This window comes from Sminthopsis crassicaudata, chromosome 3, assembly GCF_048593235.1.
Source record: "Sminthopsis crassicaudata isolate SCR6 chromosome 3, ASM4859323v1, whole genome shotgun sequence".
Lineage (NCBI taxonomy): Eukaryota > Metazoa > Chordata > Mammalia > Dasyuromorphia > Dasyuridae > Sminthopsis > Sminthopsis crassicaudata.
The window spans coordinates 643,286,562-643,312,234 of record NC_133619.1 but is presented as its reverse complement, the minus strand read 5'-3'; the positions used below and the strand labels follow the sequence as shown (position 1 = coordinate 643,312,234).

General features: G+C 39.1%; 1 protein-coding gene and 1 pseudogene across 1 annotated transcript; one reads left to right on the top strand and one right to left on the bottom strand.

Annotated features, from left to right (window-relative positions):
• The first annotated feature begins 1,256 nt into the window (after positions 1-1,256).
• Positions 1,257-17,023, top strand: LOC141560033 (sulfotransferase 2A1-like). Its single transcript, XM_074297665.1, has 6 exons — positions 1,257-1,395; positions 3,636-3,844; positions 12,119-12,245; positions 12,992-13,086; positions 16,244-16,424; positions 16,905-17,023. Exons 1-6 carry the CDS (start codon positions 1,257-1,259, stop codon positions 17,021-17,023), a joined length of 870 nt encoding a protein of 289 aa, XP_074153766.1.
• An 8,353-nt stretch (positions 17,024-25,376) lies between these two features.
• LOC141565214 (U6 spliceosomal RNA) lies at positions 25,377-25,469 on the bottom strand (annotated as a pseudogene).
• Positions 25,470-25,673: the final 204 nt, after the last annotated feature.

The window sequence follows — 25,673 nt, the reverse complement described above, 5'->3', positions numbered from 1 at the left end:
CGTACTACTTTTGCTGTTAAACTGAAAAACAACTGTGGCTTGCCCTGAGATACAGGCAAGGGAACTTGTGGTGAAGGGTAAGGACTCTTAAAAGAGCCTTTGATTTGCTTTCAGTGATAGATCCTCATATATCTGTGTGAATGGTTATTAAACCAATGTTACCAGTTAAAGCTAAATGCCAAGAAGTATTCTCCAGCCTTTCAGAGGATATGCTCACAGTCCCAGTCTGCTTATATGAATATGATCCAGTCGTGGCTGAATTCAGCTCTGGGAAACCAAAAGCAAATGCTTCTTCAGTTTCTCCCCTTAGTCCTGCAACATCCATGATTTTCTGAAGGTCTCTGGCTACAGACCAGATTGAGTGAAGGAGGAGAGTCAGAAGGAGAACCAATAGCCTTACAGAGCTTCAAATTCCCCAGAACAGTCCTTCACAAGGTCACTTTCGGAATGCAGTGGCTTTCTTCTTCTTGGCCTTTGGTTACTCAACAGAAGACAGAGGATTTGTCATTTATCCAGAGCTGCTTATTATGGGTTGGTTAATGTAGGGTGGTCTCTCTATCAAGATAAGGAGAATGTAGGGGCTTTTGTGCTCAATGGGTTCACCCTCAAGTTCTGCCACATTGAGAAGTTTACCTGGGGGGACCATGCCAGGTAACATGGAGCCAACTCTCCACAAGGATAAATTCAACAATTCAGGGGATCATTGTACTTCTGCTCCTCCTATATCTTATTAGGAACTATTCCATTGGAAAAATTAATGGCTGATGATTGCTTATCAATAATAACCTGTAACCATAATTATAGTTGTTAGAAAATGTTTCTGGACATGTAGTCCCAATTACTCTTTGTATCTCTCTTCCACTCTATCCTTGAAGCTAAAACAAACAGATCTGACCTCTTTTTTTCCATGACACCTCTTCAGAAAGTTTAAAGACCTCTGTGCCATGGAAATTGACTTAGGATAAGGTCTTGTTTATCTAATATTTGTTGTTCTGAGCCCATGTGACCAAGGAACCTGTACCAAGAAATACTGTGACTGCTGTCTCTTTTCACAGGAAGATGCAGGGGATTTATATTACTTGGCTTTGTTCATTCTTATATCAGAAAAGTGAATCCCAAAGTTTTTAATCAATGGTTAATCAAGGGAGGATAGTTGACTGGAGAGGCAGAGTCAAGAAAACAGACACAAGAACAGAAGCAGCAGTGACAAAGATCCAGGAAAAATCTTATCACCTAACCAGAAGCCAACAGCCTACATGGAGAATCCCACAAAATTCCTTTTTTTCAAAGGAATCCCTTTCCTTCAAAGATATGATGTGGAATATATTCAATGGCTGCGGGATGAGTTTGAAATTCAGGATGAAGATGTAATAATAGTGAGCTACCCTAAATCAGGTAAGGAGCAGGGAAAGGAAACAGGACCTGGGGAAGGAGGCTACAAGAGATGAGCTTTCTTCTATTCCTCCACATTCCAGGCTCAGACCTCCGAGAAGGAAGAGACTTTAGACAGCAGGTAGCCCAGCCTTCTCATTGGTGACCAGAGATTCCTAAACTTTGGTGCACCCTGGCCTCTCTGGCAGGGAATTTGGTGAAGCTCATATACCCCTTTTCAGAATAAAAAGTTGAAATAATTAAACTAAGTTTTAAACTTTATTAAGAGATTGTTAAAAACAAAGTTGTCCCCCTCAATTTCATGGATCCTCTGTGTCTGTGGATAACTCTGGAGATTCATGGACCTCAGCTTAAGAACCTAAACTATAAACAGAGTGTCTTGGGACAAGTACAGTAGAGTGAGAATGATTCATTTTTGTGAGTTCAAATATACACTCAGATACTTCCTAGCTCTGTTTTCCTGGATAAATCATTTAGTCTTCTTTGCCTCAGTTTCCTCACCTGTAAAATAAGTTAGAGAATGAATAGCAAACCACTCCAATATCTTTGCCAAGAAAACCCCAAATGGTGTCAGGAAGTTTAAGATAGGACTTGAAAATTAAACATGAACAACATGAGCTGAGAAGGAAAGAAGCTGGCCAGGAGCCATAAGGCCACCAAAAAAGAAACAGAGAAGTCTTATAATCCTGACACCATGGTCCCCCTTTGCTTGTGCTTGTCTCTCAGGAATGTGTCCTGATCCTCTTTAAAGGAAGGAGTGTTTGAGGCACCCCAGGAAGGCCAGGCCAGATTCATGCTCCTGTTCCCAGAGCTCAGTGTCACTGGTAGTCAGGGAAAGAGTAACTGGTAGGAAGACTGGAAAGGGATTATGCTCCAGAGAGACTTAAAACTGAGATAGCATTTGATGTTTCAGCAGAAGACTTTGGGAGAAGCAACATTCCAACCCAGGGCTTCCTGACTACATCCAATACTTCATTAACTCCAACACTCCAAGGTCTCTGGAAGGTCCCCTAGTTTGCATGGAAATGATACAACTGGGATTAGAACTCAAGTCAAGTCCTCAGACCCACAGGGCAAAGGAGCACTTGTACATATGCTGTGCTACAGCCCTGCTGACCCATCCCTAGAAATGCTCCCTGCTGCCCTCCTCCTATACCTTTGCTTATGCAGAACTCAAAACACAGAATGCACTTCCCATACCCATTTCTCTGGTAAAGTCAGGGACAGCTAGGTGGTGCAATGGATGGATCACCAGCTCTGAAGTCAGAAGAAATTGAGTGCAAATTTGGCCTCGGACACTTAACACTTCCTTAGGCAATTCACTCAATCCCAGTTGCCTCAGCAAAAATGCCAAATAAACAAATGAACAAAAAAACCCAAACTCTTTGGTGAAGTCTTATTCCTCCTTTATAGCTGAGAAATCTCTGCCTTAACTTCTCAATCCCATCAGGGATAGATCTTCCCATGACAGCTGGTTCTCTCTTAACATCTCTCATGCAAACTTCCAGGCAGGATTAGCTAGTGGGATGTTTCACAGAGTTGCACTGTCTGGGTCCACCTGACACCATTATAGTGAGCAGCATGAACTCTGGGAACACATGCTTATGTTTCCCAACTCTGATCAAAATAAACTGATACAACATACACTGTATATTAAGCTTATTTTGTGCTGGCCGGCTCCCCCAATGCCTGGAAGGTTCCCCTTCCTCATCTTGGTCTCTTACCTTCCCTGGCTTCCTGCAGGACTGAGCTCAATTATCATCTTCTACTAGAAGCTTTCCATGAAACTCCCAACTCCCTGCTCCTCCTCTCTGAGATCCCCCTGCATCCATTCTTTATGTCACTTATATGAACTCAGTTATTCACATTTTTGCTCCTACATTAGATTATGAGCCCCTTGTGGTAAGAGACTGAGTTTTTCCTTCCCTCTGATCCCCAGCCTTCAGCACAGGGTCTGGCATCCCATAAGTGCTCCAAAGATGCTGGTGGAATCGCCATAGGCTCTTTGGTGTAGCCATCCACCTCCCCAGGCACATTTGAATTTCATCTCAACTTAGTAAGTAGCACTCTCTCAGGTAGAGCTGGGGAGTCCTTTCCCCTCCTCCTGTGGAAGTTTTCCACTGGCTTGTTCAAATGTGGGCAAGACTGAAATCTGTGAAGTCTCTCCTGCCTCTCCTACCTATGATTCTGTGAATAAAATAATCATGACACCCTAACCCATCCTTTGTTTTTATTCCATGCAGGCACCCACTGGATGATAAACATCCTCAGCCTGATCTACTCAAAAGGGGACCCCACTTGGGTTAAATCTGTCCCTTATTGGAAACGTTGTCCCTGGATAGAGGTAAAATATAACATGGAAATGATCAAGAACAGGACAGACTCCGGTCTCTTCACTTCCCATCTCCCAGTCCAACTCTTCCCTAAGTCCTATTTCACCAGCAAGGCCAAGGTGAGCACATGCGGGCCCCAGTTGAAAGAGAAAGAAACAGATATCTAGGAGGTGGAAGGAGGATGGGACAGAGAGAGGCTGGAGCAACATTTCTGGTTCATATTTCATAGGAATTAGAGAATGGGAGGAAGCAGATGGAGGTTTCTCTCTGCTCTCCATGCTTTACACACTGCCTCATAATTCTCCTGCTTGGCTCTTCTGACTCTGTCACTGCTCACTTTTACCTCTGGTGAGGAAGGACAAAGGTTATGTGGAGGATAACATTCAGGATAGGAGCATGAAATAAAGAAGGGAAAGGAAAGAAAATGGAAGCATGAAGAGGATTTGTATAGGTTTGAAGAAATGCTGAAAACTGTATTGGAGATGGGGAAATTTGAAAGGAATTGAAAGGTTTCCTGATGATTTAGTAGTAGGAAGGGACTCAGAGAGACAGAAGAATTCTTCTTCCAATATCTAGTGGGCCAACATATATACAAGTGGTTAGGTTTTATTTGTTTGTTTGTTTGATGCTTGCTCCAAAGGAGAAAGCCAGGAGCAATGAGGAGATGGGACAAATAGGGTTAATTGGGGCTAAAAGGATCCCTTTGAGATGGTAAGTGGATTTTCTCCATTTCTACTTTCTCCTCATGTTCTATAATCAAGGATAATTTGATTATTTCTTGCACTATTGTGTCAAGGTTCCTTTTTGGTCACAGCTTTCAGGTAGCCTAATTATTCTTATATTTTCTCTTCTTAATGTGGTCTCCAGATCTGTTCTTCTAATATTTCACATTCTGTTCTATTTTTTTTCATCCTTTTCTATTTTATTTTGTTATTTCCTGGTCTCTTATAGCTTCACTGTCTTCCCCTTGCCCAATTTTAATTTTCAAAGAGTTATTTTCATATGTAAGACTATCTCCTTTTTCAAATGGTTACCTTTTTTCCCCACAATCTTCTTGTTTTTTCTTGGATTTTTTTTTGTTTGTTTTGTTTTGTTTTCTTTTTCTCAATGTCTCACATTTGATTTTCAAATTCTTTTTTGAGTTCTTTTATAAATTCTCTCTGGGCAGAGAAACATTTCAAAGAATTATACTACTCACTGGATATGCTGGTTTCTTCTTTTGCAGAGCCTTTTCTCAGCAGCACAGCTGCTGGTATTCTTAATCAGCAGAAGTTCCCTAGGTCTTCCAGTACTCAAAGCCCTAATTTCCCACACTGTCTTAGAGGTGAAATTTCCTGTGATTCTGACTGAGTCTCCAATCAAATTTACCTAGCCCCAGGGTTCTTTACTTGCTATTTCTGTGGAGCTATCCTAGAGTTGTTTGCATTTCATCTAAATTAAACTTCATCCTGGGGACTTTTTCCTCTTCTTCTGTTCTTAGGAGGAACACTACAAGTCTTTGTTTTTCTAAAGTTGATGTTCACTCTGAGGCACAAATTTGGGGAAAATCTGGAGAGCTTGAAATGTTTTGACTCATCTTCCCAGAGTCCTCCTACTAGCCTTATTTTTAGTAAGGCTTCCTAAAACCACTTGACTTCCTCCTCCAGAATGTCTAGCTCTAGATCAGTAGCCACATCATCCTGGTTATCAGTGATGGTAAGAGATGTCTTGTCTGCTTCTTTTGTGTATTCTCACCATCTTTTCTTAATCTCTTCTGCTCCTGTTAACCCCCTACCATTTTTATCTTCTATCTTGTCCATTTTCACATCAAACTTGCCCTTGAAATCTCTAATTTTCTTGAAGAGATCTCTTGCCTATCCTACTCTATTGTTTTCTTCTATATCTTTCCATTGCTCACTTAAGAAAACCTTCTTTTGTGTCCTTGCTATTCTCTGAAATTTTGCATTCATTTGGGCATATATTTAATTAACCTCTTTCCCTTCCATTTTCCTTCTTCCCTCAGCTGTTTGTAAAACTTCAGCAGACAACCATTTAGCTTTTTCACACTTCTTTTTATCTGGAATGCTTTGTCTTTGTGGCTGCCTCCCAAACAATATTTCAAACTTTTGTCCAGAGATATTTAGGCGCTCTGTATACCAGCTCTAATCCTTTTAATCAATTAACCTCCATTTCATATTCATGAATGATACAAATTAGTTCATACCTATAGGGTCAGATAGTTTCCCCCTCTCTCTTCCATTGAAATCTGAATTGTGCTACAAGAAGTTCAGGATCTGAGTCATAGTCAGCATTAGGTTTTATTTTAACTGACTACATAGCGTTTCTCCACGTTTGAATGCACAATATATAAAGAATGAGATTTCTATATTGACCATCAGGTGATATTCATGTTTAGAGGTTTTTTTTAGGTTGTTCAAAAGAAGTATTTACTGTGACCAATAAATTATTTGGACAAAACTCTTATTAGTCTCTGCCCTGATTTATTTTCTGTACCCAAACCAACCTTGCCTGTTATTCCAATTATTTTTAAGTTTCCTATTTTAACATTGCAATCCATTAATGAGTGGGTTTTTTGTATTATTTCTAGGAGATGTTGAAGATCTTCATAGAACTGATTCACTTTGGTCTCTTTAGCATCAGTGGTTAGAGAACTTGCTTGTGTTTCTGTGACCTTGAAGAGTTTGTCTTAGATTTGAACAAATATCACTTGATATCCACAGTAGCATATGTAGTGATCATGTGAATCAAATTCAGCCATTCCCTTCCATTTAAGTTCACTGACACCTAAGATGTGGATGTTTAATCATTCTGTCTCCTTTTTGACCATATCCAATTTTTGGTTCATGGCTTTTACATTTTGGGTTCTTGAGCAATATTTATCTTTATAATATCAGCCCTTTTTTGTCAGTAGATGCACTCACAGCTTGGCTTCCCTTTAAGTTTGGTCCAACCATTCCATTAGTACTAGAGATTCTTGTAGCTGTCCTCAATTTTTCCCCAGGAGCATGTTGGACACCTGAAACAAGGGCTCATCTTGCAGTGTCATCTCTTTTATCACTACATTGTTGTAGAAGGAAGGGATTCTGTAACTTAATGAAATTATGACCTTTGTTTTGAAGAATTACTCAAAATGAACAGTTCACGGGAGAGTTCTGACAATAGGTCATTCCCTGGAGAAAGAAATGAAAAACCACTTCAGTATCTCTGCTAAGAAAACATCATGGACAATACTAATACCATAAAAGAGATTTTTAAAATAAATTTTATAATAATAAATTTTGACAGTACATATGCATGGGTAATTTCTTTTACAACATTATCCCTTGTATTCATTTTTCCAAATTTTCCCCTCCCTTCCTCTACTCCCTCCCCCAGATGACAGGCAATCCCATACGTATTAATGTGTTACAGTATAACCTAGATACAATATATGTGTGTAAAACCAAATTTCTTGTTGCACGGTAAGAATTGGATTCCGAAGGTATAAGTAACCTGGGTAGAAAGACAACAGTGCAAACATTTTACGTTCAATTCCCAGTGTTCCTTCTCTGGGTGTAGCTGTTTTTGTCCATCATTGATCAACTGGAATTGAATTAGATCTTCTCTATGTTGAAGATATCCACTTCCATCAGAATACATCCTCATACAGTATCATTGTTGAAGTGTATAATGATCTCCTGGTTCTGCTCATTTCACTCAGCATCAGTTGATGTAAGTCTCTCCAAGCATCTCTGTATTCATCCTGCTGGTCATTTCTTACAGAACAATAATATTCCATAACATTCACATACCATAATTTGCCCAACCATTCTGCAATTGATGGACATCGGTTCATTTTCCAGTTTCCAGACACTACAAAAAGAGTTGCCACAAACATTTTTGCACATACAGTCCCCTTTCCCTTTAGTATTTCTTTGGGATATAAGCCCAGTAGCAGCACTGCTGGGTCAAAGGGTATGCACAGTTTGATAACTTTTTGGGCATAACTCCAGATTGCTCTCCAGAATGGTTGGATTCTTTCACAACTCCACCAACAATGCATCAGTGTCCCAGTTTTCCCACAGCCCCTCCAATATTCATCGTTATTTGTTCCTGTCATCTTAGCCAATCTGACAGGTGTGTAGTGGCATCTCTGAGCTGTCTTAATTTGCATTTCTCTGATCAATAGTGTTTTGGAATACTCTTTCATATGAGTGGAAATAGTTTCAACTTCATCATCTGAAAATTGTCTGTTCATATCCTTTGACCATTTATCAATTGGAGAATGGTTTGATTTCTTATAAATTAGAGTCAGTTCTCTCTATATTTTGGAAATGAGGCCTTTATCAGAACTTTTAACTGTAAAAATATTTTCCCAATTTGTTACTTCCCTTCTAATCTTGTTTGCATTAGTCTTGTTTATACAAAAGCTTTTTAATTTGATGTAATCAAAATCCTGTATTTTGTGATCAATAATGATCTCTAGTTCTCCTTTGGTCATAAATTCCTTCCTCCTCCACAAGGCTGAGAGGTAGACTATCCTATGTTCCTCTAATTTATTTATGATCTCATTCTTTATGCCTAAATCATGGACCCATCTTGATCTTATCTTGGTATATGGTGTTAAGTGTGGGTCCATATCTAATTTCTGCCATACTAATTTCCAGTTTTCCCAACAGTTTCACAAAAGAGATTTTAAATAGACTCATTTAAATTGATCATTTCATTCTGAGTCAGTTTATGAGGGAAAAAATGGAGAAAAAACTTGGGAAACATTTTTTCCCAGTTCAAACTGTTTGATATCTGTTTCAAAATTTAAAAATAACATTTTATTTTCCTCCAACTATGTGTAAACTACTTGTAACAATAATTTTTAGACATTCATTTATTTTTATTCAAATTTGACATCCAAATTTTTATCTCTCCTTCTTCTTACTCCTCCTTGAGGAAGAAAGCAATCTGATATAAATCATATGTACAATCATAAAAAAATTTCCTTTTTATATATTGATTGCAATAAAACAAATGAAAGAAAGAAGGAAAAAAACAAAGAAACAAAAAGAAGTAAGAAGAAAAAAGGAAGGAAAGAGGGAAGGAAGAAAAGAAGGAATGAAGGAAAGGAGGAAGGAAGGAAGAAAGAAAGGAAAATGTAATAAAGATGAAATGAATGAAAAAAAGAAATGAAGGAAGGGAGAAATAGTGTGTTTTAATCTGGTTTGAAAAAATCACTGGGACAGCTAGGTGGCATGGTGGGTAGAGCAACAGCCTTGAAATAGGAAGACCTGACTTCAAATCTGGTCTCAGACACTTAAGACTTCTTAGCTGTGTGACTCTGGGCAAGTCACTTAACCCCAATTGCCTCAACAAAAACAAACCATCATTACTTTCTCTAATGATGGATAATATTTTTATCATGAGTTCTTCATAATTATCTTGGATCATTATATTGCTGAGAAGCAATCTCAATTCATCATACTATATTGTTGTGACTATATACAACATTCTCTTGGTTCTACTCACTTCAATTTCTATTAGTTCATGTAAATTCTGGTTTTCTAAATATACTATTACAATCAGATGTAATTTCTGGTTCAACCATTCCCCAATTCATAGGCATATCTTTACCAATTCTTAGCCACCACAAAAGAACAGTTATAAATAATTTTGTACAAATAGATTATTTCCCCTTTTTTACCTCTGTTGGATACAGGCCAAATAATGTCACTGCCATACAAAGGGTGCAAAGTTTTATATTCTATTGAGAATTGTTCCAAATTGCTCTCCAGAATAGTGGGATGAATGCACAACTCTACCAACAATATAGTACTGTCCTAGTTTTCCCACATCCCCTCCTACATTTATTATTTTCCTATTAATCACATAAGACAAACTGATCAGTGTCAGGTGGTACCTCAGAGATGTTTTAATTTGCATTTATCTAATAAGTATTAATTTAGAAGTTATATGAGTACAGATAGTTTTGATTTGTTTGTTTGAAAGCTGCCAGTTCATATCCTTTGACCATTTATCAACTGAGGAATTACTAGTGTTCTTATAAATTTGTTATCTAAATACTTGAAAAATGAGGTCTTTATCATAGATACTCATAAATTTTTTTTCTAGTTTTGTGTTTTACTTCTAATTTTGGTTGCATTGGTTTTGTTTGTGCAAAACCTTTTCATTTTTGTGGAGTCAAAATTATGCATTTTTCATTTTGTAATGCTCTCTATATCTTGTTTCATGTTAAATTCTTCCATTCTCCATAGATTTGACAGTTAAATTATTCCATGCTCTTCTAATGTTACTATTATCACTATCTTTGAATAAATTATGTATACATTTTGACCTCCATGTGCTATACAGTGTGAAATGTATGTCTGTAACTAGTTCCTGTTGTATTATTTTCTAGTCTTCTCAGGAGTTTTTAATCAAAGAATGAATTTATGTCCAAAAAGCTTAAATCATTGTGTTTGTTAAACATTAGATTACTATGGGCATTTACTACAATGCCTTGTATATCTAATCTATTCTACTGATCCATCAGTTTATTTCTTAGTTAGGGACAAAATGTTTTGATAATTACCATCTCATAATGAAATTGGAGATCAGGTATGACTAGGTCATCTGCCTTCACATTTTTTTCTTTGATTCCCTGGATATTCTTGTCCTTTCATTCTTCCAATTGAATTTCCAGCCCTATTAAATAATTGTTGGTGTGGCAATAAGTAAACTAATTTAGTTAGAACTACCAGTTTTGTTGTATTGGCTCAGTCATTAAAGTAATCTTTGTTTCCCAGGCTATTCAGCACTCTGGGCAACCCCTAATTTCTGGTTTATCGGACAAAAAATATCTGAAAGATCTGGCTCTGGCCACTAAGATTTTATTCATCAACAATTCCTTTGGGATTCCATGGGTTAAAGTAAAATTGGAACATTAGATGTATCTGGGGAAGCATTTAAGAACTTCACTATTTATTACCTTTCAAGCAGATAGGTTTATCATGTACTTGAACCATATTTGTATATATGGTGTAAATCAGAGAACTGGAAGCAGGAGAGGAAGAGGGAAGAGGAGGTGCAAAAGGAAGACAAGGAGGCTGCACTCAGAGCAGATGGCACTAAAAGAATAAATATTTCAATAATGTAGGGGTTTAACTAGATGGCTACTTCTCTTCCCTTCTGCCTCTCTTATTCTGCAATGTTAGAGTTCTCAGAAGAACAACTTGAGTTAAAGGAAAAAAAGTCAAAGGAATCAAGGGAAAAGTCTGAAGAGGAGTAGGTGATGAATATAAAGGGAAGAATAGAGATTTTCAAGCTGAAGCTGGAAAGAGAAATACATCAAGGCTGTCACACATTGTGTCCAACCACTCTTTCCAGAGAACCCTGAATGTCTGAGATATCTGAGGAGATATTACTATTACTATTGTGTGGAATACCACATTCATTGGAAGATGCCTGAACAAGTTCAGTCATATTGAAGATATTAGAGTGCCATGATTCCCTCCTTCACTTGTCTTTACCCTCTATTTTCCCTATATTATCTGGGCCCATTTTGACTTTTGGGTAAATTCTCTGTAAGCACTCAGTGTGCTCCTAGAATTGCTTTCTTCTGTGTCCTTTCTTTAAACAGAATTTCCACTCCCTCTAGAATAGACATCCCTTCTATTATATACTTCCCTTTCCCATACTTTCCATTGAAAACTAATTTAATTTGAGTTACAAACTCCTGCCATACACATTCTTATCTGTCCTTTATTTGAATGCCATCCTCAGCCAGGATATTGTCATGCCTTTATTCTAAGTCACTATCTAATAAATGTTTATTCCCTTTCTTTCCTTATTTTTCCTTATTGCTAAGTAAATGACTATATTTTATATCTAATATTCACATTGTTGTGAATAGCTGCTTTGCATTAATAGAAAGACATTGGCAAGAACAAAAAAACTAAAGTCATGAATGAGGAAATTGTATTCCTCACAAAAGAATCATGTGTAGAATTTTGACAAAATCTAAGTGTAACTCCAATTCTGAGGTGGTTTTTCTGTGAGAATCAGGATCGGATATTATGAGAGTATTTAGGGAAAAGCAATCTAGCCCATGGGGTGAGTAGGTGCTGTCATGACCATAGCAGAAATATGTAGTTACCAACATGAGTGATCCATCTATGAGTAATTATATACAATAGAAACAGTTTACCAGTAGCACCAATGGCTAAAGATAATTTAGTCAGCCAGCCAAAAAGGATTTATTATGCACCTGATATCTGCCAGCACAGTAGTAAAGACTAGGGATATAAGAAATGGATGGAGAAGGCAGCTCCAAAAAATGGGTCAAATGTTCTCCCTGCTACAGATGCTTCATGAGGAAGGAAAATGGATGTGCTAACCATGCAATCTTCCAAATTCTCTTTCAGATCCTTTATGTTGCCAGGAATCCAAGGGACATCCTTGTATCTTTATACCATTTTAAAAATTATATCCCATGTTACCCGTTATACTCAACTTTTGAGCATTTCTTTGAAGATTTCCTGCAGGGAAAAGGTGAGTGAAGAAGGAATGCTGGAACTGCATCCTACTTCCCATCCTTATCACTTTTCCCTGTATTTATTCCACACCCTTATGGCATAATAATGAAAATCCCTATTTTATTGACATCCTTTCATTTCCTGGGAGGCACATGCCTTCCAACAGCTCAGCAATATAGACAGAGCAAAGACTTCCTCCCCCATCTTAGAGAAGAGTGTTTGTTAGAAGTGAAGACTGCAAAAGGGATTTTTTCAAGACTATATGACCAAGAAATTTACAGAGCTGACACTCATTGGAGCCCAGGCCTTTTGAGTCCAAGACCAGTGTTCTTTAGGAAAGGCAGAGCTCAAGACACCAACCAGCTCGGGGCCTGCATTGAAATGTAAATCATTCAATTCCCCTACTTCCTCCATTTATTTCAGGGGCCAACCTAGCTTTTTCTCTTGCTGAGAACTCTCAGGCTAAGGCCAGCACCTGAGCCATGTTCTTGGTTGTACTTGTGACTTCCCTGGGGCTCTCCTCCTAGCTAGACTGCTCTTGGATGACATTTTGCTGTGATTAGGAATCAAGCTCCCTCTCCACTCCCAACCTCACTATTCCCCCTACCCTCTCTCCTAGACACACACTGTAAGGTAAGAGTAGAATTTAGTTCTTTGTCCAAGACTCTCATTGTGACAAGCATCTAGGGCAGAGTAAGCACCTTATCAGTCTGAAACAGAAATAACCTGGGCTCCCATCTCTCTTTTTCCATTCATTTCCAGTTCTATATGGGTCCTGGTTTGACCACATCAGAGGATGGCTTCCCATGAGAAATTCTGAGAAGTTTTTGTTCCTAACCTATGAGGAACTTCATCAAGTAAGGTCCCTGTCCTTTTCCCTTTTCATCTTTCCAGGGGTCCCCATTAATGTTACTGCCTTCCCTTTTTTCAATTCTTTCCAATTAATCTTGCATATATCTTAGTTCTGCATGACAGGTTGCATATTGTTTCACTCAGAAAAGGAACAATGTTTTCCAAGGATTACATGCCAGGCATTTTGCTAAGTGCTAGGAATACAAAGAAAGGCAAAAGATAGCTCCTGCCCTCAGACACCATAAAATCTAATTGAGGAGAATGTGCAAATGACTTTGTATGAATAAGAACAGTACTGTAATAAATTGGACACATTCAGGAGACGGGCAGGCTAGGATGAGGAGGGCTTGGGAAAGGCTTCCTGTAGAAGGTAGGATTTCCATTAGGAGTTTTTAAAAGCCAGGGAAGTCAGACAGAATGGACAGTGATGAATTTTCCAAGCATGGGGGAAAGTCAGAACAAATGCCCCAAACCAAGACATGGAGGCTCTTCTTCATCAGTGACTGACATTGGGTCAAGAAGGAGGGGAAAGCAGGCACAAACATCTACGAATAGGACGGAGCACACAGACCTAAGGAGAAAGCTGGAGTATCAACCCAGCATGTCAGAAACTGCATCAACAGAGCAGCTGAGAAAGAGAAAGGAAGATTGAGTCCCAGTTCAGGGAGGCCGGACTCCATATGCCAGTGTTTGGTTCTGAAGTTACCAACATATAGTGCAGTAACTTATTTAACAAAAAACAAACAAACCATTAAGTCTTCTTTACAGTACCTGCCAGTTCTGATCCTGGTCCATCCTCTGGTCCAGTCATGGCCCCTCACTCTGAATCTCTTCCATGGAGATCCTGGCATTTGTTAAAAGAGCTCTTTGCAGGATATCTCCACATCTGTCAGAAGCTTTTTCCTGTGACAGCCATTGGAGGCTGATTTTCTCTGTGTGGTTTGAGAACTTGGTGGGAGGAGCTCCACAATCTTGAGTAAGAAGGACCTCTTTTCTCCTCCCCAGGAATCTCTTGAGTTTTCCCTTACCCACCAACCATGTCTACTTTCCTTCCTGCCTAATGTCCTTCCTTTCATTTCATTATGGTTTTGTTCATCCCTCATCTCTTTCTTCTTCTATCTTCCTTCTCCTCTTCATTTCCTAGCTTTTAAAAAATTTCCTCAGAGATCTCTTGCATTCTTCCCTATGACCCTACCCTGCTGGTTTTCTTTTCCCTAATCCCTTTTCCCTCTCTCCTTCCTCTTCTCAACCATCCATCTCCTAATAGCATATATTTTGTTTTTCCCCATCCACTCATTGTCCCTTAACTTCCCCTTCAAATACTTCTTCCAGCTTCCTCTTTCTTCCTCTTTTCCTTTATATCTCCTTCCTGTTTTCTTTCTTTCTCTTTATGTCTTTTTCCTGTTCTCTCTTCATTTCTGTCTTTTCTTCCACCTACTTCTCTCCACTTTTCATTTCTTTTCATTTCTCTTTCTGTTTTTAACTCTAATTTCTTTTCTTTTTTTCCATTTTCTTTCCCTCCATCTCTTCCAATTTTTTTCTTTCTTTCTTTACCTACAGTTATTGTTCCTATTTTATTTTCCTTTTTCTTTCCCTCCATCTCTTCCTTCTATTTTCTTTCTTTATTTCTTTTTCTTCAACTCTTCTTTCTATTTTCATTTAATTTGTTTCTTTCTCTCAATTTCTCACATTTGTTGTTTCTTCCTTGGTCTTTGCCTCTATTTCTCCTTCTACTTTACTCCAGCTCCTCTGTTTTTTCCCTTTTCTAATTTTTTCCTACAGTTTTTTTCTTTCTTTATTAGCCTCAATTGTTCTCTTTTCTTCTGTTCCTTTATCTCCACTTCCCTTACCAGCTCTTCATCTGCTCACCATAATTTCTTATTTTACCTCCTGTTCCTGTTTCCTATTCTACCTTCAAATTGTCTACCTTCTCTCCTTCCCTACTTGATTGCCTTTTCATCCTTCTTCCCATTCCCACTACTCCCTAGAACCCACTACAAGGATATGAACAGACAATTTTCAGATGATGAAATTAAAACTATTTCCACTCATATGAAAGAGTGTTCCAAATCACTATTGTTCAGAGAAATACAAATTAAGACAACTCTGAGATACCACTACACACCTGTCAGATTGGCTAAGATGACAGGAAAAGATAATGATGAATGTTGGAAGGGATGTGGGAAAACTGGGGCACTGATGCATTGTTGGTGGAGTTGTGAAAGAATCCAGCCATTCTGGAGAGCAATCTGAAATTATGCCCAAAAAGTTATCAAAATGTGCATACCCTTTGACCCAGCAGTGGTACTACTGGGCTTATATCCCAAGGAAATACTAAAGAAGGGAAAGGGACCTGTATGTGCCAAAATGTTTGTGGCAGCCCATTTTGCAGTGGCTAGAAACTGGAAAATGAATGGATGGCCATCAATTGGAGAATGGTTGGATAAATTATGGTATATGAATGTTATGGAATATTATTGCTCTGTAAGAAATGACTAATAGGAGGAATACAGAGAGGCTTGGAGAGACTTACATCAACTGATGCTGAGTGAAATGAGCAGAACTAGGAGATCATTATACATTTCCACAATGATACTGTATGAAGATGTATTCTGATGGAAGTGGATATCTTCAACATAGAGAAGAGATAATGCAATTCCAATTGATCAATGATGGACAGAATCAGCTACACCCAGAAAAGAACACTGGGAAATGAGTATAAACTGTGAGCATTTTTTTTGTTTTTCACCCCAGATTATTTTTACCTTTCGAATACAATTCTTCTTTGCAACAACAACAACAAAATTCGGTTCTGCACATATATATTGTACCTAGGATATACTATAAGATATTTAATATATATGGGAATGCCTGCCATCTAGGGGAGGGGATGGAGGGAAGGAGGGGAAAAACTCAGAACAGAAGGGAGTACAAGGGATAATGTTGCTAAAAAAAAAATTACCTATGCATATGTACTGTCAAAAAAAAAGTTATAGTTATTAAATAAATAAATAAATAAGTGAACTTTCCCTTCAGATTTTTCTTTCTCTCTCTATCTAAAATCCCTGTTTCTGCTTCTTTTACACTTTTGGCCTTTCCCTTTTCCTCCTTTTCTTTCTATAAGACTTTCATCCCACCATTATAGGTTGTATTTTTTCCTAGAATCCTAAGGTCAGTGTGGAAAAAATTTGCCAATTCTTGGGCAAGGAGCTGAATGAGGAAAAAATCAATTCAGTCGTGGAGAATTCTTCCTTCCCAGTTATGAAAAACCATATCCTGGAAAACAAAGTACCTGTGCCAGTAAAAGATATGGAATCTTCCAGAATTATGTTGATGAGAAAAGGTGAGAAGCAATGCTGTAGGACCACAAGAGAGGTAAGTAGGTGGTTCACCCCCTCCCCCTATCCCAGCTGACATCTAGGCACTCAGAAACAGAATCAGAGAAGGTGTGAATCTCAAAACAGTAGGTCAGAAAAGAGGCAGCCAAAGAATTTGTCCCATTAATGTAATAACCTGTAGTATATTTTTATGCAATGACACACTCAGAGATAGAATGCATGAGTTTCCAAGAAAATCTCTCCCAGGTTTTCCTTCATCTGAGGAAAACCAAGTAGAGGAGCAAGCAAGCCTCCCAGCCAGTTGGATGGCGGGAGTTTAGGGTTAGAGAACTCACTGGTTGCAGGGGAGGATGATGTCCCATCAATATCAGTCACTGTAGTCTACTCATGTCTCCTTCCTGAGCCAAGAAGGAAGGGGAGAAGGGGATGGGAAAAAATGATCACTAAGGACATGATCCCAGCACCTGTTGTTCCATATGTGACAGGAATCTGTGGAGACTGGAAAAACCACTTCACAGTGACTCAAATGGAGACATTCAACAAGCTGTACCAAGAGAAGATGAAGGGGATGGACCAAGATCTCTTCCCATGGGATCAGTGCTGAGATGGAGATCATCTGGTGTTCTCTGATTCATCCCTATATGATCAACAAATGATAATTCTGGCTCCTCCTTTGCATCTCTCTTCTACTTTTTATTCTCTTATTACTATAACTAGCAGAAAGAAAATTAGAATTGAGACACAGGCATCCATGCTGTTTCCCAAAGGAAAGCTTCCAGTGTGGGTCCCTTACTCAGCATGCTAATTATACTTTTGACTGACACACATTAGATATTATTGTGGAAAGATCCTTTTAAGCCTGTGATTTAAACATAAATAAATGCTGAATGTTGTAAGCTGAATGTTCTACCTGTTGAGATGATGGTGACTGTAATCATTTCTCAACAAATTCATAATGCTAAGAGATTATGTAATGTCAAATAATGCTTGCCTTGGTGAAATAAATTTAATGACTCTAAGCTGGTCATGATGAATAGTTTGCAAAATGAGATATTTTTGCATTACAATTGATCCTTTGATTTCTGGAACATTTCTAGCTTAAAATAACCACACAAAACAAAGGATAAATTGCATATAAAGGAAGTTGGTAAGGAGTTTTTTTTTTTTGTTTGTTTTGTTTTGTTTTTTTGGAATTTTGCAAATATAACCTGAAAAGTTTTAAAAGAAAGGTTAAAAAAAAAAAAAAAGAAAGCTGTCTACCTAGATTGACCAAAGTTGAGTCTATAGAGAATTACAGCCAGGTCCTGGTTACTGTATATAATGAATCACAAATGTACACATGATTCACATTCACATTACATTTTTCCATTGGGCTCTAGCCAGTGGATATATTTTTCATAATAATAATAATGAATATTGAATCTGAATAATGAAACTTAGAAGGCATAGGACTCCTTTATGGAATTCATCATTTGCATTAATTAAGACCTAACTGAAGCCCAGATTTAGGGAAAACAATAGAGGGTGAGATACTGAGGAATTCAGAGGAAATAAAATCGAAGAAAGGAGTGAAAGCCATGCTATCCCATGTCCATAAATAAAATTAAAGTAGAGGTATCAAGATGATGAATTAGCCTAATACAAGGATCAATTTTGAATAAAAATAATGAAAAATTATCAAATGAGACTTTAAGCCCGCAGTCTATGTCAGGCACTTTGCTAAGTGCTAGAGTTACAAATATAAAAAACAAGACAGGCCGTGTGCTGAAAGAGTTTACATTTTAATAGGGGAAACATAGTCAGGAGAGAGTGTTGGCCAGGGAAGCCACAAGGTTTGGGAGTGGAATTGGAGAGTGTCTGAAGCAGGCCCATACAGGCTGGTGTTTTAATAGGTTAGGTTCTGGGGTGTAGCATTTCACAGGTCACATAAGCAGCTTTGCTTAACTATAAATAAAACTTTACAAAGTTGGTTCTTCAACAAGGACACCCTGAGCTGATTCTGCCTGGTGTAGCTTTGTTGCACCAGTTGTCCATCAGGGTTTGCAACTAAGCAGCCATGAATACTGGGAGATCCTTCTGGATATCTGGTATTCAAGTGACCAGGAAGGGATGTCGATCTCTAGAGCCAGAGAGGGACAAGACTAATCTTAAGTCCTTTAAAGGAAACACTAACCTGGTTGGCCTGAGGAGAGGGGTTATATGCCAGAAGGAGATTGGCTGAGGTATATTTTGCAGGAAAGTTGAGGCTAATTTGGTAACTTTTCCAGTCATAGGAGGCCCATTGGTGGGCCATGGAATGTCTGGGGAGAAAGAGCAGTGTGATGAGTCTGGGAAGGGCAGGTTTTGATGAAAGCATCAGAATCCCAGGCCCCAGAATGGAGCTATCAGCTGAATCAGGTGTTGTGGAGCTCTTAGAGAATGGTTAGATATCAAAAAGTGCCAAGGTCGTTACTCCAAACCAACCCATACCAAACATCTTGACTTTGGTCTTGCCACTAAACATTGGTGGCCCTGAAGGACAGAGTGAGGCTGATGACGTTTCTCTACTCTGCCCCACATAAATACAATTGATTCAGGAATTAGAAGATACCATCCTTACTGTTTTATCATTTTTACCTAAATCACAGCCCTATGGACACAACCAAATGATAAATCAGCAGGGGCAGATACACCGGGAGCTATAATCCCAACACCACTCACCAGAGTCTCAGGCCATAAGGCTTCTCCCTGGATTGAATCAGAAGTGCGCCTTGACAGCCCCCAGTTCTCTGAGCAGGCTTTTTGTTAAAGGACCACACTATGTGCCTCCTGGAACGAGAAATGGGCTAAAGTGCCCTAAATAATTGTATGAGGACAAAGTTGGTGATGAGAGGATGAGATGTGCAAGTCTTCAGTAATAAGTGATCATTGCCATTGCTCTTTCTGACTGTATCCCTCTCAAGGAATATGTCTGATAGTCTGTGCCTACTCATGCATCAAAGTGTATTATAAACACATTGATGATGAGGATCTCCAGGTCTTTATATGAAGATTTTCTTTGACCCTATGAAGGTTTGTCATGGTGAGATAATATACACTGATGAGGGTGGTTTGGTGCTTTCCTGCAATGGAGATCACATTTTAATGTACCTGTTGTCCACTCCTTTGGCAGGAGTAGAAATTTATTGACTAGATTAGCCAATTAGTTGATTAGATTTCAAAATCTCTTCCTGCTTCATGCCCCTCCTCATCACCATGGCCAATCCAGAAAAATATGAATCCCATTCCAACTCTAGTACGCTGACTTTCATTTGTCCACCTTGGTTAACTCTGGGCTATTTGAATGTGACACCTGCTGATTTCTTTCACAAGAGATGTTCATCTTTTAGAACTACTGAGTTTTGCGTTGTGCACATGTTCCCTCCATCAGTGGTAAGTGGAATCACCTTTGCAAAAGTGGTTGTACATTTTTATTTGTTTGTTTCTTTTTATCCTGCAGAGTGGGTTTTGTGCCTGCCTCAAGCCTCAATAAGCAGAAGGTCTTCTCTTTTTCCATCTCTCTCCAATGGGCAAGGCAGATAGAGCTCATTGGCACCCATTGGATTCCTGCTCTCTTTGCAGACACACAAGCAAACCTTCTGCCCCAAGCAGTTATTCTGTCTGGTCCCTCCCATTCACTGCTCTCCAGATCTCGCCACATCATTTGGCAATTATCTAAAGATATTGGAGCTGCTAGTACTGGACACTGGCCTTTCAGCACTTTATGAAACTTGTCTGCCAGAGCCAGTGCATCTTCATCAAATTTTTTTTTAAATTAACAATATAAAGAGCTAAATTTAGAAGTTCTCTAGGGTTATCTGTGCCTCCCCCTCTTTTTGGTTTTTGGAGAAGCATCTGGATGTCTCTGTTCCTCATCTCCACTATTGCCTGTCCTCAAGGATTGAAGGGTATGCCGGTGGTGTGTGAAATCTGATACTGTGCACAAAAATGTGCAAAATGTTTACAAGTAAAGGCAGAAGGGCAGCTAGATGGCACAGTGGACAGAGCTCCAGCCCTGAAGTCAGGAGGACCTGAGTTCAAATCTGGTCACAGACACTTAATGCTTCCCAGATGTGTGATCCTGGGAAAGTCACTTAACCTCAATTGCCTAAGCAAAAAAAAGAAAAAAGAAAAAAAAGAAAAAAAAAGTCTATGCAGTTCCATTATCTTTTTTTTTATTGCTTATGGCACACCCATGATTGCAAAAGCTTGTATAAGGAATTCAGTGACCACTTGGGCTGTCTCTTTTGCTGCTGGTATTGCAAAAGTGAATCCTGAAAAGGTATTTACCACAACGTGGATAAAAGACACACGACCAAAAGATTTGTAATAGGTCACATCCGTTTGCCAGATTTCATTGGGTCTCAAATCACCAGGGTTCTTTCATGGAGGGAGAGTAGGAGTGTGGAAAGGAAGGCTAGCTGGACAGGCTTTTACTATGCCCCAGCTTTCACTTTTCTAATCCCAAACTGGAGACAAAGCTCGAGCAGCCTCATGATATTTAGAATGAGATTCTTGGCACTTCTGAAATAGGGGAATGTTGGCTAACATGGTGAGAAGACAATCTGCCTTTTGAATTTCCAAGAAAAATAGTTCCTAGAATAACAGTATGAAAGTGACCGTGGAAGAGTTAATACTTACCTGGATCTTTTCTCTCTTTCTCCTGAAGTTCCTTAAAAAGATGAAATATGGTGGAGGCTACAAATTTTATCTTTGCTGTGGCAATTCTTTGCACCACACCTACTGAATAAGCTGAATCAGATATTGTGTTTACATTTCCTGAGTAATAATTAAGAGCTAGAATAATTGCAAGTCCTTCTGCTGAGTGGACTGAAAGAAAGTTCTGATTCCTCTGTTTTATAGAGAAGTCAGGAGAGTATACAGCACAAATGTTATGTTTGGATGCATCTGTAAAGATAGTTGGTCCTTTAAGAGGAGCTTTAGAAACTTTTCCTTCAAAAATCCATGGCCAATTATGTAATAGTCTCGTAATCTTTAAGAAGGCCTGTGTGTGAAATTTGTTGCTGTGGCCAATAAAATTTGCCACCCTGGGATGTTTTCACAGCACACATTAACTTGTGCATTAGTATAAAAGATCTTGTCAGGTCTTATCCCAGATAATTGTACTGCTTGTTTAATGGCCTTTAATAAAATTCTAGCCACAAGCACTGGGTAAGGAGTAAGACTTTCTTCTGGTTGTGCTGGGAGGTTTACCCACTCAATCACACTGTCTCCTTGATGAAGGACTGCTGTGGGTGCCTCTTGTGTAGCAAAAACTGATATTTTGGAGTGGTTCTTTCAACCACATTGGATAAAGCCAGTTCAACATCTCTTAGTTCAATCCCTCTTGGGCTTCTTTTGTAAGCTGGTGGGGTCTGTCTAAAGCAGTGCTTCCCTTAAAATGTCACACAATGGTTGTAATTGATAAGTAGTTAAGCCTAACACTGGATACATCCATTGGATATCTCCTATCAATGTCTGAAAGTCATTTAAGGTGTTCAACTTCTTTGTTCTTAAAGAAAGTTTTTGTACCATTAATTACCTTGGGGTATACTTCATATCCTAAATATTGAAAAGGAACATGTCTTTGAAGTTTTTCTGGGGCTGTATACAATCAATAGTTCCTTAATGTTTCTATGGTCTTTTGTAGACATGCTTCTAACATTTGCTCCTCAGGGGCACACTCCAAAGTATCATCCATGTAATGTAATAATGTGACTTTTGGAAATCCTTTTCTTACTAGAGTAAGAGCAGCAGCCACATACATTAGACACATAGCAGGGCAAATTTTCATTCCATGTAGCAAAACTCCATTCATATCTTTTATAAAGCTTGGCTAAATTAACACTGGGCCCTGAAAAGGCAAAAAATTTATATTCTCTGTCTGGATCCTACCACTGTGGGCAGCCAGTGTCTTACCAGAGGAACAGGAAAGAGAAGGTAGCTTTATTGCCACTCAATTACTTGTTCAGGAACTTCTCCTCTGCCTTTTTCCCTGCCTCCTTTTATGTACCCTATAGTTCTCAGTGCCCCATATAAGCCTAAAGAACTATAGCCAAGTTATAGCTGGGGAGGGTCTCCTCCCACAGATCTCTGTGCTCACTCCTGCACATTCATCACTGTCAAGGTATTCTCATGCATGACGGCAAACATTCTGAGATCCTCAGCAAAGTCAACAATCATGATCTCAGTTTGATACAAAACAGGTCCTGAGTACATTCACAATGAGTTCTGGAAGTACCAACAGCAGTCCTGCCTGTACCCATTTTTAGTCAATGCTGTTATCCATCAACCTGATAAATTTACCCTGCATTAACCCAGCTTGGTATTTTCTCATTTTCTCAGCCTAAGTCTTCAACAAGACCCTTAACAATTCTCCTTATCCAGAGGGATAGAATAGAAACAATCCTTAATGTGTATGACCCAAAAAGGTCATTGCTTAGGCAACTGAGTAGGAGATAGAAGCCCACGCTGAAGAGTTCCCATAGCTTCCATCTGTTCATTCACTTTTCTTAAATCAGTCAACATCCTCCATTTTCCAGATTTTTTTTTTTTTTTTTTTAATAGAGCAAAATACAAGGGGATTCCAAGGACTTAGAGAAGGTTGTAAATGTCCTTGGTCAAGTTGCTCCTGTCCTATATCTAATAAGGCCTGAGTTTTTCCTCTGGATAAGGGCTACAGTTCTACCCACTGTGGTATCAATTTTTTCTTGGATGGAGATAGATGTAAGGGCTGGCAGACATTTATCACCCACCCTGTCTAAAAAGCTGAAGTGCTCAATTGTAATCTCAACAAAATGTCTCTTCTCTTTTGTCTTACTTCAAGACATAGGAAGGCAAAACTGTGCTGGAGATGCCCAATGTGTCACTGTCCCACAATATTCCTCCTTCTCTTACCCATAAAGGTGGAGTTTAAGGAGGAGGATCAGAAAGAAGAGGATGCCCCAAGGGCATATGCTTGGGTTTAGGCAGAAGTGAAGGAAGGCTGAGAAACTGAGAAGTGCCCCGCCTCTCAAACTTCTTAGCACAGTCCTTATCTCCACCACTTCAGGCATAACCCCCTGCTTATTTTTCTCCTCATACTTCCTTGTTTGACACCCCATGCTAAAAGCTTTCTTTTTCTTTTTCTTGTATGTCCCTAAGAGAAACAGTGTGAGGAAGCTTTGGGGAGGCTGCTTCACTTGGGCCAAAGTAAGGGTGATAAGGTTCTGCAGCTGGAACATTCTCCTATCCAAATCCCTCTTCTAACACCAATGATCTCATTTGAAATTTGCTAAGAGGAAGATGGAAGCAAATCTGCCAATAATTCATCATTTTGTATAAAGAGCATGTGATCTGATAATAAATAATAGGTCTAGTGGTCTTGGCTCTGACCACCTTCAGGATACAATACCCTTTTATAAGCACACACCAAAGTACAGAGAAAAAAATCATCTAATTGGTCAGCACCACAGAGGTGAGAGATTGTCATTGGCTGCTTCCAAAGAAGCAGATATAGGTGCCGCGTGTTATGAAGACCACCTCATTCACTACGTCCCAGGAATGCCTTTATAAACTTACAGATCCCAGCTACTCCCAGAATTCCCTGATGACAACAGATTTTCTGGTAATTGGGGAATTTGATAAGATCACCCTAATTGTTAAAGCTGGGACAAGGACAGGTTCTCCTGGCCAAGTTGTCCTGGCTTCTCAGGAATAGCCCAGAAATCTTGCAAGAGGTGCTGAAACAATTCTGACTCGGAATTCTGAGACAATATGAGACTATGGAGAACAAAGTATCTTTTTTAACTCCTGGCAATTGTATCTTTAGTGTGTAACATCAGGGAGGGAGATATGGACTCTAGCACAGCTAAGCCTCTCCACCCAAACATGAGAAAATAGGCTTCAGATTTGAAAGCATCATAATAGTATCAATTTATAATTTTGTACAAGGAGAACTGAGTAAAAGAAAAAGAACCAAAAAGGAAAAAAAAATATGGAACACTTCATTGTAAAGGGCTGAAACTCTGAGTTGGTGCACTGGAATCAGACAAGGGAGCACTTAAATGTAATGTTCCCTTTTCTAAAATTATAATCGTTCTCTGGGAGCAGGTCTCTTGGGGAGCTTCTGGAGGCAGCTTTAGTTTCAATTCTGTTCAATAATCCAATATGCAGCCAGGAGTTAAAGTCCAGTTCCTTTATTGTGCCTTTCAAAATCTTGAATCTTTTCCTGGGCCTGGTTAGCTTTAATAGAGGCCTATCTCTTTCTTTGGTTCCAAGAACCCTCTCCAAATCTCTCCAGCCAGCTTCAGTCTCTTGTCCTCCCAATGTCTCCAGCCAGCACAAAGGTGGAAGTTGGAATGAATCTTGACTCAGCATCTCCCTAAGTCCTTCGGAAGTCCTCTCCTCCCTAATCCCCTTTGGCCCTGAGAACTTCTTGCTTATATGCTGCCCACAGAGTACACACCAAACATTTCATCACTAGGAAACCATTATCAAATCAATGCTAAATTAGATTTAACCATTGTCTCCTCAATTCCACTCAGTACCTTGTTTCAAGTTCTGGCCCATAACATCTCCTTGTAGGATCAGATTAATCATACTTAACCATGCTAAATTAGATAATTATTGTCTCTATCCATTCCAATAACTTAGCCCCTTGTAAGAATCCTAACACTTAAGGCTAATTACCTATTGGACAATACTTTATTAGGATATGCTTGGAAAATGGCCCTTCCCACTATTCTGTGCTGGCTCAATCTTTTGGTGTAGATACAGATAATTGTAGGAGGGATTAGGGGGCGGAGTAAGATGATCCAGGGTCACTTTAGCTGTGGACAACAAGGAGGAGACATGGAGAGCTCATGGTTTTTTTCATCCATCTCCTTTACTTCTCCCCCTAAAGACCAAGGACTTCTGCTGACCCTGATTCTGGCTGATCTGAGGTCAACAGGGAGCTAACTCAGACTTCACACTTCATGAATTTTTGTGTTATCCATGTGCAGGGATGATGCTAATCTGTATCATTCCAATTTTAGTATATGAGATATCCATGTGAGTACCTACCTCTCTTTTACTGGCCAAAAGGAGGGGATGCTTCTTTAAATTTCCCCTCCTTTTGGTCAAAAGGGAGAAATGTCAGATTCTCCATTTCATAATTACCATGTCTCTTTTTACTATGAGGAGGCATACTTCCAGAGTTAAAGCCCAGCAATGAAACTGTGTCCTGAGATTGGCAGAACAATTCTTTGCACTTT